This window comes from Physeter macrocephalus, chromosome 9 (genome assembly GCF_002837175.3).
Source record: "Physeter macrocephalus isolate SW-GA chromosome 9, ASM283717v5, whole genome shotgun sequence".
NCBI lineage: Eukaryota > Metazoa > Chordata > Mammalia > Artiodactyla > Physeteridae > Physeter > Physeter macrocephalus.
Window position 1 is genome coordinate 37456417 of NC_041222.1, and position 15011 is coordinate 37471427.

The following is a 15011-nucleotide window of genomic DNA, read 5'->3' on the forward strand; positions in this document are numbered from 1 at the left end:
TTCCAGGCTCCATAAATAGACCACAAAAGGAATATGAAAGTAAATCTACATTTAAGATTACACAGGAGGGATCAATGAATTCACATTTCATTGTCTTTATCTGGAGAGAAAATTACTGAACAGCAAACTCAGATAATGTTTGTAAAAGACAATCTATCCCCTTAGCACTGAAACTAATTTGATGGATTTTTTTCCCTGTTTTTAAAAGCATGTTGTTTGGCTGTTTGAATTGTCTTGTTGTCTGGTACCTCATGGATACACTGTCAATCATCTTTGAGCTTAAATGAGCTTTCATTAAGAGTCTTAGTCCTGCAGAATCCTCCAACCCATCTGAGGGCTATAGTGGGGGAGCAAAAACACGACCTTCCATTTTCTCTCTCTGCTTGTCTGCCAGTCTTCCTATAGTCAGCTTCCTTTCCCTGCCACCAACCACTGCAAAATTTTATTTGCAAAGATATAACACCTCCACCATGCCACCTTGAAGTAAAATTCCTGCTAAACCCAGTTAAACCTGATGCCTAAATATTAATTTGCAGCTTACTTATGCCCTCCTCTTATTTTATGATGTTTTGTCCTATGGGATTTTGAGAAACCCAAGCATATTATTCTGGAAATGTTTCATGTTCTTCTCCTTGCTTACCCACATTTTCTTTTCGAGTCCCAAGACTATGGGAATAAAACATTCCTGATAAGAGCTGTGGCACAGAGTAAGCAATACCCCCCATCTCCTTCACCTGCAGGAGAGTTTGTGGTATCGTCATGCTCAGGATTTAGAATACATGGCGTTGAACTGCAGTTATTTATTTTCATGCCTGCCTCCTAGACGGTGAGGACAGGAACCGTGTTCTCCTTGCCTTGAGTGCCTGGCACACACTACCAAATGTAAAACAGATAGCTAGTGGGAAGCAGCTGCATAGCACAGGGAGATCAGCTCTGTGCTTTGTGACCACCTAGAGGGGTGGGATAGGGAGGGTGGGATAGGGAGGGTGGGAGGGAGACGCAAGAGGTGGGAGATTCGGGTATATATGTATACGTACAGCTGATTCACTTTGTTATAAAGCAGAAACTAAGACACCATTGTAAAGCAATTATACTCCAATAAACATGTTAAAAAAAAAAGAATATGTTTTTGAAAGAATGCCTGGAAGTGTAGAGTAGTAGAATGAGCTACATAAGAACTTAAGCTTTACCACTTAACTGTGCCTGGGAAAAATCACTCACTCTTTCTCACCCTTAATTTCCTCATCTGCACAATGGGATGATTTCATCACTTCCCACCTGAAGGCACTGGTAGGAGGCTTAAATTGGCTAATGTGCATGAAGGGATTTTCTGTTTCTGTCTATCCATAAGGTATTATTATTAGGGTTCCTGAACCTAGAAGTCTGTAGTTCCTTTGGTGCACTTTTAGAAAGACAAGTTTGGTTTTTCAGGGGGAATATTTCTGACTCATAACACTCAACTAATTGACTTTTTGGGATCTGCATGCTGTTGCTAATATTGTTTTATGGTTCTTAAACATGCATTTTTATTAAAATTTCAAAACTGTAAGACTGTATTCTGTATGGGCTAATCCAAAAACTGTTTTTTTTTTAAAAAAAATCTGCTTTTACAATGGCCCAATCAGAATCATGATCTGGTTGTACAATTTCATTGTTCTCTCAGAAACGAGAGGAAGCAGATCAGTACTTCTAGCAGCCGAGAGTGATGTTAAAAAATTCTCTCGTGTGATATAGCCTCAATTCACCCAGTCAGAATATGGCTAAAATCACATTTTCTTTTTTTCCTTATTTTTTTAAAAAGGTTTTATTTTATTTTTTGGTCACACAGTGTGGCTTGCGGGATCTTAGTTCTCAGACCAGGGATTGAACCTAGGCTCTGGCAGAGAAAGCACCAAGTGCTAACCACTGACCGCCAGGGAATTCCCCACATTTTCTATTTTGTCAGCACAGGCTTCTTTCTATGACAACTTGTCGCCAGCCAGATTAGTATAGATCCTTGTTAATCAACTCAAGTCAAAATGTCAGTGTGCACCCTCTGTAAGCTCCTTTGTAGCGCCCAGTAGGACGTCAGGTAGGCAGCAAACACCAAGCAAGTCTTGTTGTGGGAATGCCATTAACTTGTGAGGGGCTCCCTTTGTTTGATGGGAAGAAACATAGTTAAAACAGTTTTTAACTATTTTAACTAATATAGTTTTGATGTTACTTTGACCTGGGTTCACATGCTTACTTTGCTTTTAACAAGTTTTGTAACTTCTGAGCCTCAATGTTTTCATCTGTAATATGGATATATGAATAATTATATAACAGGCATAATAGCGTTGTTATAAGAGTTGAAGATCGCTAGGCACCATTAGGGGCTCAATAACAGGTAATTAGGTAATGACCAAGAATGTTATTAAGTAATAATGAGATTAATACTATTATAATATCAATTATATTGATAATAATAATAATGATGAGGCTTATGCATGACAGAAGCTGTTCTAAGAATTTTCAAATATTAACTCATTTAATCCACACACACAGGTAGGGATTATTATTATCTCAGGTTTACAACTGAGACTCAGGTTAGGTAAACTGCCTGAGGGAAAAGGAACAATGAGGTTTTGAACTCAGGCAGTCCGACTCCAGAACCAAAGTTCTTAACTGCTGTACTACACCACTGATGCCCTCCTGCCCAATTAGACTGCTATGGACTTAATGCTTTAGTGAAATGAGTGGCAGTTCTTTGGACGGTGCAGGAAAGCATAGTGCATCACACTGTTGTGGCTCTTATAGGTACCTCCATTCGACACTCGAAGGAGTTTGTGTCCACTAGATGGCATTGCCGTTTTAACGAAATGGGAACCAAGGCAATACTTAGGCTTAGGAGCCTGCTAAATTTGAGAGCCCTAGGAGGACAACCTAATTGCATCCCTAAAAGTCTGATGGAAGAAACCTCCAAAATTTAAGGCAGATCTAGAGATCTCTAAAGACTAATAGTATCTTGAAATAAGTAAGAAAAATAAATGCTAGTTCATTTGGGGGTCAATGTCTGTGTAGAAAATCTGGATGAATTTGGAGTTTCTCTAGTTCATAGAGGAATAGACTCAAGGCCAGGAGGAGAATGACCTGGGTAGGGTTACTTGAACTTCATGTTTCTGGCTGTAGTTCTCTTTCTGTAATACCTCCTACTGATTCTAAATCACAAAGAAATTGTGATTTCTGCATTCTTAGAAGTCTTTCCTTTTTGGGTATGGATCAGATCGCCCAACAATTGTTTTTGTTTCAGTATGTTTTAAACATGTGTTCCCAATCAATAGCAAACTCAGGAACTTAGATACTAAGTAGGATAAAAGCAAAAAATGGTGCCTATTTCCTTTTCCTTTTAACATGTCCTTTTGGAAAGACCTAGTGACTCCACTTAAACAGCTTGTCCCCTATTGATTAACAATGCAGTTTGCGAATATTAAGCCCATAGCAAGTAGCAGGATAATGGGTAAGCACAAAGGACTCCAGAATCAGACAGCCTGGGATGGAAGATGGCTCCAACATTTAGTAACCAAAGGACCCTGGGCAGGTCATGAGACATCTCTGAGCCTCTGTTTCCACATCTGTAAAATGGGAGTAATAGTTTTACTTATCAGATAAGATGCTTGTGAAAATTAAATGTGTGTGAAGTGCCTGCGACATAGTCACAGGTTAAGGAGAGCAACATAATGAATATTTTTGTTATTAGAGCTGATGTGTAGTTTTCTACGTCTCTCAGTTGTGGATGTCGTCACAGGTGCTATGTCAACCATTTCTTTACTCCCTGCCACAGGCTGAATTGCTAAGAGAGAAAAATAGCGTTTCAGGTTTTATAACTGTGTCACGTCACTTCTTCCTCAACCAGATGGCAGAAGTAGCCAAGATACATATGGCGTGTCCTTCATTATGTGTTCACATCAACTTTATTTAAAACACTCGTAGGCTTTAGGCTCCTACTCACAGTTTAGACAGAGAAGGTGATTGAACACGTGGTGGACAAGTGAGAACAGCTCAGAGTTACTGAGCGCTTGTGGAGTGCCAAACATGGCTCTGTTTTACAAGTATTGACTCATTTAATTCTTACAACAACGGTGTGATCTGTGAGCTAACATTTTTTGAGAAAAAAAAAAAACACACAACAGGATGAGCAAACCAGGATTGAGAAACTTGCTTCAGCTCAAATAACAGGCGACAGATCCAGGATTTGAATTCAGGTAGCCTGGTTCTTAACCACTCTTTTCTGCCACCTCTCAGGGCAAGATGTGAGGAAGCCTCAAAGACTCCCGAGCTCCACATTGCTTTCCCTGTGCACTAAGTACTGCATGAAGCCTGCTGTAGCCACTGCCTGCTAGCCCCTCCGGGCTACTGTTAACATACAGCTCTGTTACCCAGGAGGGTAATGTGTTAAACCTACATCCATATTTTTATGGCAATTAGTTAATAAAATCAACCGATTAGACGGTTAACAGACTCCTAAGCTTAACAGGGTAAAACAAAGCTGCGACATGTCAGAAGAGAGAGTGCACGCTTGAACACCACTCCTTAAGAAGGACGTTGCAGAAGCAGGAGGGTCTGCAACCGATGCAACTGTGCCTGGGACTTGCCCTGCTCAGAGGGGCTTATTTGTTGCCCTTCTGTAACATTCCAGACTACACTCTTTTTATTGCCAGTAATACAGACTCTATTCCCACGTAGAATTCTTGAATTCAGATTTACAAGAGCCTTAGAGGTCTTCTGGTCTACCCCTCTGCCTTTACACCGAAGGAAACTGAGGTTTGTCCCCAGTTATCTTAGATGGAGAGTTGGAGCCCTGTTCATTCAGTTACTACATACTGCTTCTATGTCCCTTAGCTATTTCACTTTTAATAGCATCACTCTGAACACTTGCTGAAATTTTCTTGTTTATACCAATAACATTTTTCCTTCAGTGATGAACCCAAATTCAACAGATAGCATCTGTTCTTACAGATAGCATTTTTCTATTTATGATTTCTTCTCTCTTCCTTTGCTTGAAATAAACTTTTATGGGCCATGGGAACAGTGACAGTTATTAGACTATATTTTAAAATCAATTAGTTTCCTCACTAGAAGCCATAAATGCAAGTAATTCAACTTAGACCGAAGAAAATGATCATACTAAACAGGACCAAGGCAATTTCAAAGTAGAGTTTCCAAAAATGAGCTGGAAGGAGATTTCTACTTACCGATTTCAGTCATCGTTATCCCTGGCGCTAACTGCCCACTGTTGAAAGAACTATAGGTAAACAAGTTGGGTACGGATGTGAGGTCATAGATAGGTTCTTGCTTTATCTGTTTGATTCCAGTCATGTCAAGTCCTGACTGATCAGGGGACGGCTGGCCGGAATCCACGTTGTAATAACCCTCGGACTTGGGCAGGTCAATGACGTGTCCGTTGGCATAGGTGCCACCGGCCTCGTTGTTCAGGTTGCTGAGGCCGTTGCTGAGGCCGCTGCTGTACACCCTGGCGAGGGCTTCCGCCTCCCCACTCTGCTGCTGTCGCTGCTCCTGCAGCCGCTGCTGGTGCCTCTGCACCTCAGCGTACAGGCTGTCCCTTTGCTTCTTGGACATCCTCCCAAACTTCACAGCTGGGTGGGAGACAAAAGCAGAAAACAGCGCTTGAGGTTCTCATTCGCATTAACCACCTCAAGTCCAAGGGCTCATGGATGGCTGTCCCCTCAACATAAAATGCACAAAGTCCCAGGACCATAGCCCAAGAGTCCATTCGTTTGCACTCCACATTTAATAAAAGGTTATATTCACGGGTGTCTGTACTGGTTTATGTGCATAGTGAGAACTGAATCTAAGCTAGGAAGAAATGTACAAACTTATAGACGTATTTCTCATCGACACGAAGTTAGAAGGCATATTTCCTCGTTCTTTCTTACTTGCGGGAAAAAAAACAATTCACAAAAACCCACAACTACCACATAGTACCCATTCAAATGTAGACCAACACTCATTATTAGCTTTCCTCCTAAGCATTAGGATTTCTAGATTGCCAGATAGGACCCTATTACTTCACTATTTTCTCAGTAGCATGTGGGGTAAGACCAAGGCTGTGGAGCAGGGTGAGAAACACAATTTCCAGTAAACCATACCATTTGCCTTCGATTGGATTTTGGGATCAAATGAAAACCATCTTTGGAAAATAGCAATTTTGTGAATACGATACCCAGCAAGTGAGACAACGGTAACCCTTCCTTTCTTATTCTACCGTCCCCAAGTTTTATACTGCCCCTCTCTTCTGGAAACATCCTTAACCATCCTGAGGAAGAAGGAGAAAGAGGCTCTGTCAGTGGTCAGAGAGTAATACAAAGACGCTTTGATCTGCATTCATTGTTTCTTATAGAGCTTAACCTCCTGAACTGTTGTGGATCGAGACATTTTTCCTCACATGCTGTCAACTCCCGTTTAAGGCTGTGAACGTCTGGAGTCGAGGGGCCACCTTATCTGAATCATCAAGCATGATGTCGTTCGGCTCATGTCAATGGTAGGGACTATGGTAAACTTAGAGGTTCCCTTTTGAGATTCTGCTTTCTTTTCTTTTGTGACACTGTTCCCGTCACCGGCTGGTGGTGGGAGTTCAGAGAATGTGGGAAGAAGAAAATGGAGAGTAGAAATAGGTCCAATTTCTGGATTCAGTCAGTAGAGTTGATGAGAATAACTTCTGAGAATGACTAGACGGTGAAGTGCTTAAGACCTCTCCAGCACCAAGGGCCCACAGAAGAGATTCTTGCTCTGAAACAGCTGCCGTTTTACCTCCCAATATTCCTCCAATATTCATTTTCTCTTTCCAGTGGTTATAGAGCTACCAAAGTTTATCTGAGCATAGGCTGTTCAGAATGGAGACCACATTTCCCAACCACCCTCACTGCCAGGTGTGTCTCTGGGAGGAAGTTCTGGATAACAGGGAGTAAATGGAAGTGCTGCATGCAGGTGTGTGTCCTGAGGCTCGCCATTTTCCTCCTTTCTGCCTGCTGGATTGTGGATGTGAGGGATGGATTTAGAGCAGCCCAAACTCTTCCTATCTCCTTAATCTTTAAAAACCTGTGTTCTGGCTTTCTGACACTGCCTAAGTAGGAAAACCAAGTGGCAATTATCCACTAATTTTTCTGAATAAAGACAAGTAATCGGGTTAATCCAGACCAAACTCGCCATTCCATCTCAGTTGTTATTTTTATAGGTTTTTTTTTCTTTTTTATGATTTTGTTCCTTTATTTCTTTTTTTTTCTATTTTTTTAAACATCTTTATTGGAGTATAATTGCTTTACAATGGTGATGGATAAAGAAGATGTGGCACACATATAGAATGGAATATTACTCAGCTATAAAAAGAAATGAAATTGAGTTATTTGTAGTGAGGTGGATGGACCTAGAGTCTGTCATACAGAGTGAAGTAAGTCAGAAGGAGACAAACAAATACCGTATGCTAACTCATATGTATGGAATTTATAGGGTTTTGAATCATTGTGTTTAACTTTGTAGAGACAGGGCATTAAATTCTGTTTCTCAGAGACAAATATATTTGCTTCCTAACTGCAGTGGTATTTTCAGTTGTCCATGGACAGAATTCTGTAATTGCTTTTAGAGAAAGCTTTCTATCTTTATCATTCCAAATAATTTACTCTATATCATTCTCTAGGGGGAAAAAACCCTTTTAGTATACGAAAAAAATAAATCATGGTAAGTTTTGATTCAGAAAAAACTTTTTCCCCCAAAGAAATGTCACATGCTTCTCCATTCGCTCACCCCCTGTCCTTTGCATTCCTGTAGATTTGGAACAGCTCTTTGTGACAGAGATAGAGAGGTGAATCCAAAATTTATGTCTACTGCTGTAGGTTAAGATTTTTGTTTTGGCTGGAGTAGACCTACTTTCTGACTTACTTTAGAAGAATAGCTTTGCATTTATTCATTTAAAATTTATAGGGAGAAAAAATTAAGAACGAGGAACTCTTCTGACATGGAGACAAAAATGTAGTGGCTCTTTTAAAACCTTTTTCCAAATCTAAACCTTGCTTTAGATTTCTATACACTTTAGGTGAAATACACATTGTAGTAGGCTGACTGCATTAATAACCCTGATGCTTCTTGCCTATTTGCCTGCTCTACCCCATGTAAATTTGCAGTGACCTTTCATTCTGTGCAGGCATCCTGCTCCATCCCCTTGACTCAGGGTCATGTGATCTGCTCTGGACCAATGGGATATTGACATATGTGACACAAACAGAGGCTTAAAAAGGGCTTGTGTGATTGAGTGCCTCACCATGAAAAGGACATGCCTACACTAGTTTCCTGAAGGATAAGATATGTGTAACAGGGCAGAACCATCTCAGGCAAGGCCAACTACAATCAGGAGAGCTGTAGAACTGACCTGTAGCTGACAGCAGATATGGAAACGAGCCCAGTTTCCATACTGAACAATACTACACTGAACAATTTTAGGTTCAGAATTCTGCTGTTAACCATAAGACCTTACAATCAAAGCTAGCAGTGTCAGATAAGTATGCTGCCAAGCTCTTTGCCCTGGTAAACACCCGAAAACCCACTCAATGGTGAATAGTTATGCCTCTTCCAGAAACAATTGACTTATCAAGTCACTGAGCAATTTAAATATTTTCAAAGAAAAAACTTAAAACTCCACAACATTTTGGAATTATCAGGCTTCATCCTAAACCAAGGACTTTGCTGACAATGACTATAATACTATTTTAGAATCAATTTTCCATTCATTTCAGAAACACTGATGAGCCAGCGTTTCAGTTTTATGCCCCTTCCTGTAATAAAAGTGGTGATATATTTGGGAAAAAATTATAGTACTTGGCAAAATAAACTTACTGAACTTTCCTGATATAAAAATAATTTCTTGTCACTATTTGTAAATACATTTATTGTATTCATGGGCCTATGTTTTTAATTTAATTTAATTTATTTATTATACAGCAGGTTCTTATTACTTATCTATTTTATACATATTAGTGTATAGATGTCAATCCCAATCTCCCAATTCATCCCCCCCCACCCCCGCTTCCCCCCCTTGGTGTCCATACGTTTGTTCTCTACATCTGTGTCTCTATTTCTACCTTGCAAACCGGTTCATCTGTACCATTTTTCTAGATTCCACATATAGGCGTTAATATATGATATTTGTTTTTCTCCTTCTGACTTACTTCACTCTGTATGACAGTCTCTAGGTCCATCCACGTCTCTACAAATGACTTCATGGGCCTATTTTAACAAAGGCTATATTACTATTATATTTTCAAGTATTTGCATTCTTCTTACCACTACCCATTAATCAGAATGGCACATATTTTAAGTGTTTGACCCTCTCAAACTTGAATTATTCTGTTAATGAGATTCACTTGAGTATGGAGACAGTCTCTTGTTAAACTGCTACCTCTCAAAGAAACTAGCACAATTTGTATACATTGCAAGTGCTTTATAAATATTCAGTGATGATAGTATTTGCTCATGATATGCTCTTAACCCTCATTTTGATCCCACACTAGCAAAGAACCATTTTATGCAAAAGTATTGGAAATCTTTTCATATCTATTTGAATTGTGGGATTCTAAGTGGAATGGAAGTTTTTGGAGTAACTATAAAACAAAGATGATGCTTCTTCAAAGATTTCTGCTTCCTACCACATGACAACTAGACACATGTTTTTGGTATCAAGAGGAACCCCGTTGTAGAACTATCATCTATGACTTTCCATAGTCCTTTTGGAAATTATTTTATCTTACTATCTTTGGCTGTGAAATTCTTTATGTTTATATCTCACTACTTATCAAGGAAACTAGTCTTAATTTAACTTTAAAATTTCAAGGCTATGCCTTTTTATAGTGCTTTAAGATTTGTAGAAAAAAATCTGATTCAGTCTACACAACCCTATTCATAATTTTAAAATATTCTCTCTCTTCCCCTTCACTTCTCCAACAGAACTTCCTGTGATTATGGAATGTTCCCTGCAATTTCCAATACGGTAGCCACAAGGCACATGTGGCTTTGAGCACTTGAAATATAGCTAATGTGACTGAAGAACTAAATTTTAAATTTTATTTAATTGTAATAAATCTAAACTTAAATTTAAATAGCAACACGTGGATACCATATTGGACAATGCCATCTGGATAACAAGAAGCTAAATCTGTGACACCTGCCTATGTAGGGTAGCTTCCATTTTTTCATAGAGGCATGTCACTTAGGAGGACACATAGTTCATTATTGCAAGGTGAGTATAATGTTTTTTCTTTGGGGTGCAATATCTTCCTATTGATGCCAAAATGTTTTCTGTTTTTTTTTTTTTGGTAGTGTTAATACAACTGACACTGAAGATTCCAGCAACTAACATTTGTGAAGGGTCCAGTTAAAAAAAGAAATAAATACCATGGTGGAGAAGATTCAGTGCACATATGCATGCCATCACTTCACATACATGTATACATGCAATACCTTCACCTTTTTATACACATAAACACATGTGTATGTATTCCAAGTGGATTTGACTTTTGATTCTTTGCCAATGCTAAATTCGAAAAAATTTATTACTGCTCAGTTTGTTGTCTACTCATATATCCCCCATGACTAATATGCCACTATAGAAGCTGAAATTTGGGAGAGAATGAAAGCCCAGTGGAGTCAACAGTTATATCAAGCCATCTACTAGCAGTCATATTGTTTTAGTGACCAGGTATGGTGAAGTAAATATTCTTGCAGCCAGGCATAACTGACAGAAAACAAATGCAAATATTAAAATGAAGATGCTACTTTATGTCTGAGGGAAGCTGGGTGGTGTGTATATAGAAGTTAGGTGTGAGGGCATCTTACCTTGGCTACTGGTACTACTGCTAAAGCACTTTGAAAATATCTGCTTCCTCAGTAGAAGGTAGGTATAATAAATTAGTGGCAGGACACACACTACCTCTCATTCTTGAGCCCCTACTAGACATAGCTAATTAACCATAACCTCAGGGCTTCATAATCCTTTGATACTACATACTAGGCATTACTTATCAATAGGAGATAAAACCTGTTTAGCTTCCCAGGTATTAGTGTGACTTATTTAGTTTAAAGTACCCTATATATTCAAGGCTTATAACAAACCTCCTCTATATACACAGTAAAGAAGAATTTGTTTTCCCTTAGAGAGAATCATTTTTCTTCTGCTGAAGCCTCTTCTCCTCATCCCCAGCCACTACTATCACTCCTGAGCATTTCTCCTCACCATTAATTTGACACAAGCCATGCTTAGGAGGCATTTTGAAAGATGTCCCTGGAAGCCTCAAGATTGTCTCTGGACCTAAAATTAAGATGGATCATTATCCTTAATCCTCAGCATCCTTAGATACTATCTTGCTTTTTCTTGCACAGAAGTTTATGCTGTAGTAAATTTCTTCCCCCTTGAGAATAGACTGCGGCTCTATCCATATATGATCCCCATGTCCCCAGCCCCGCCCCGACAATATATTTCTTTTATGTCATGAGATTCAGACAACCTCTTAGATTTTGTGGGCTGACGTCACTGAATCTGCCTTGGACCATATGCCCATCCCTTGCTCATGATTCTGTTCACCAGCACAGACCCACATGATCTCTCTCTCCAAATAGATATTTCCTTTTATTGCAGGAAGAAGCAACAAAGGCAAATACTCAATGGCTTAGTCTCTCTGTAGAATTATTAATGGAACTTTTCAGATACTGTCAATTATTATGCTGCCTCCATATTACAGAAATGAAGTGCAAAATTATCAACTCAAATTCCCAGAGAATTTCACTAAAGAAATTCTGAAAACCATTTAACCTCCACCCTCCACTTTCTTCACTTTAGTTATGTGCAAGTACACAGGGCTACAAATTTACCCTAAGAGTAAATGTATGTGATTAGCAAATCTAGAAAAACAAACAAACAAAATCAGCTAGTACATAGAAAAGTTTTGGAAACCTACATCTTGTAGCTTTAGAAGCTACCTATAAACTGGAAGGCTCAACGTCAGATTCTTTTTATTTTGGGGGTTAAATATATCTCATTGGTATACTTTTGTGTGAGACGAGTTTATGTGGGTTGGAAATTAGAGAAATGGTAAACAAAAATTCAAGATGCAACTATCTGGAGAATGCAAGCTAAGAAGTAAACAGTGTATATGTTTAGATACCATCTATGCAGAGCTAAATTTATCCAAATGACTAAAAGGCCTGCATTTAATTCAATAACTCATAAAATTGCTTTATACCAAGAGATAGTGCATGCCAATTATCTATATTTCTTTAAAATCTAAAAGTATTTCTTTTTTTTTTTCTTTTTTGGTCCACACTGCCTTGAACTTCATTACAGGGGGTGTGACCAGAGACACAGAATCCACAGTGAGTCACGTAAAGAGAATAAGTATCAGGGGCTTTGTCTGTGTCTCAGGCTCTAGGTAAAAGAGAATTCCATGATTCATTCAACAAACACTTAGGTGCCCGCTTTTAACCAGACCCTGAGGATACAGTGGGAACAAGACAGAAATGGCCCCAGGACACAGGGCTGCTCATAATCCAGTATAGGAGTGCTACGGCCAATGTCAGTGGGGAAAGAATTCGTTTAGATGAAAACTTAAAAATGGACACAAAGCTAGATGAAATTCTTTGTGTGAGTTTATTTGTCCTCTTTCATTAATCTAAGAAGTTCAGTTGGGGTGCCAAGCCAACTCATTTGGATTGGGCGTGAAGGTGGAGTACACACTTGAGTCTATTCTGAAAAGGACACCATCTACAGAACCCTTCTAAGACATGGAGCTCTGCTACAGCCTTTTCGATCTGCATCATGCCTCTGAATAGTCCACATCCATTAATGGAGCTTCTGGGCTTCCTACAGAAGCAAGGTCTGTTCCTTAGCATCTCCACATACCAAGCAACTTGTGCACCAGTCAGACTTACCCAGTGACCAAGTGGTCCAGGTCTGCCTGGGACTTTCCAGTTTTAGCTCAGAAAATCTCACATCCCAGGAAGTCCCTCATTCACAGGCAAACTTGGACAAGTGGTCACCTTTAGATCTAGGACTATGTGGCTCTCACCTAACCTAGTTAGCACAGGTTGCTCCATGAGCTACAGAAAAGTCTTTCCTTTCTTCCAGTGTTATAGGCAACACTATATATTTATTTGCTCTTACATTTCCTCTTAATACACTGCCAGCATGTGGTTTTCTTTTCTTATCCCTTTGTCTAGAATTCTTCCAGCAGCTTAAACAGACTCCAGCGAAGCATCCATTTGATGCATCCATAAGATTCAAGCCATTTCTGTTTAATCTGTTTAATCACTGCCCTAGAGTGACATATACGTGTTAGCCAGTATATTATTTATACTTTCTAGCTCTGAAATTGTTTTTATTGGAAAATTCTTTTTCAGTTATCCAGCCTTGTAATTAAATAATTTTGAATGAAAAAAAAAAGCATATATTTGAAAGCCTTTTTTTTTTTTTTTACATCTTTACTGGAGTATAATTGCTTTACAATGTTGTGTTAGTTTCTGCTGTATAACAAAGTGAATCAGCTATATGTATACAGATATCCCCATATCCCCTCCCTCTTGCGTCTCCCTCCCACCCTCCCTATCCCACCCCTCTAGGTGGTCACAAAGCACTGAGCTGATCTCCCCATGCTATGCGGCTGCTTCCCACTAGCTCTCTATTTTGAAAGCCTTTAAGTAAGAAGTAGGAAGGCAATGCCTTACCATCTCTCGACATTCCTAGGGCAAGACACTTCTGCAGTCGGCAGTGTTGGCAACGGTTTCTGTTGGTTCTGTCAATTAAACAGTTTCTCTGCCTCGGGCAGGAGTAAGAGGCATTGTTCTGCTGGCTCCTTCTAAAGAATCCCTAGAGGGAGAAAGAGAATGGGAGGGAGATAAATTTATAAGAAGCGACCATTAACAGAGATGATAGCTACATTTTCTACAGTGAACGTCGTTAACTGAGTTCACTTTTCAAAATTCTTTGGCTACCTCTCCTTGGACTGCTTACAGATGTTTCTACTGGGGAAAATTTGGACTCTCTGCAGAGATATGAAGGTATCATTCATTCATTCATTCAATCAATGTGTACTAAAGACATCTGTGCTGTTTTATGCAAAGTAAAACAGAATAGAGTTCCTGCCCCCAGAGAGCAGTGGGAAGGGAGTAGCAGAGGAGAGTGTCACGTATGACAAAACTTCATGGGGACAATAACACAGGCGTATGTCAAGTGCTGTGGGAGTGAGGAACTCTGGGTACTGAGTAGTGTGGGTTCAACACTGTGAAATCAACATTGTGAATCAACATTGTGAAAATGACTCTACTACCCAAAGCAATCTACAGATTCAATGCAATCCCTATCAAACTACCAATGGCATTTTTTACAGAACTACAAAAAAAAATTTCACAATTTGTATGGAAACTCAAAAGACCCCGAATAGCCAAAGCAATCTTGAGAACGAAAAATGGAGCTGGAGGAATCAGGCTCCCTGACTTCAGATTATACTACAAGGCTACAGTAATCAAGACAGTATGGTACTGGCACAAAAACAGAAATATAGATCAATGGAACAGGATAGAAAGCCCAGAGATAAACCCACACACATATGGTCACCTTATCTTTGATAAAGGAGGCAAGAATATACAGTGGAAAAAAGACAGCCTCTTCAATAAGTGGTGCTGGGAAAACTGGACAGCTACATGTAAAAGTATGAAATTAGAACAATCCCTAACACCACACACAAGAATAAACTCAAAATGGGTTAAAGACCTAAATGTAAGGCCAGACACTATCAAACTCTTAGAGGAAAACATAGGCAGAACACTCTATGACATAAATCACAGCAAGATCCTTTTTGACCCATCTCCTAGAGAAATGGAAATAAAAACAAAAATAAACAAATGAGACCGAATGAAACTTAAAAGCTTTTGCACAGAAAAAGATACCATAAACAAGACCAAAAGGCAACCCTCAGAATGGGAGAAAGTATTTGCAA

At 39.3% G+C, this 15011-nt stretch overlaps 1 protein-coding gene across 1 annotated transcript in view; it reads right to left on the reverse strand.

Annotated features, from left to right (window-relative positions):
• Positions 1 to 15011, reverse strand: part of RORB (RAR related orphan receptor B) — a 184752-nt gene that overhangs the window by 33205 nt on the left and 136536 nt on the right. The window contains exons 3-4 of the mRNA XM_007112642.4: positions 13741 to 13882; positions 5214 to 5615 (exon numbers count right to left, since the gene is read on the reverse strand). Coding sequence (XP_007112704.1) covers positions 5214 to 5615; positions 13741 to 13882 — 544 coding nt within the window. The remainder of the gene's footprint in view (positions 1 to 5213; positions 5616 to 13740; positions 13883 to 15011) is intronic.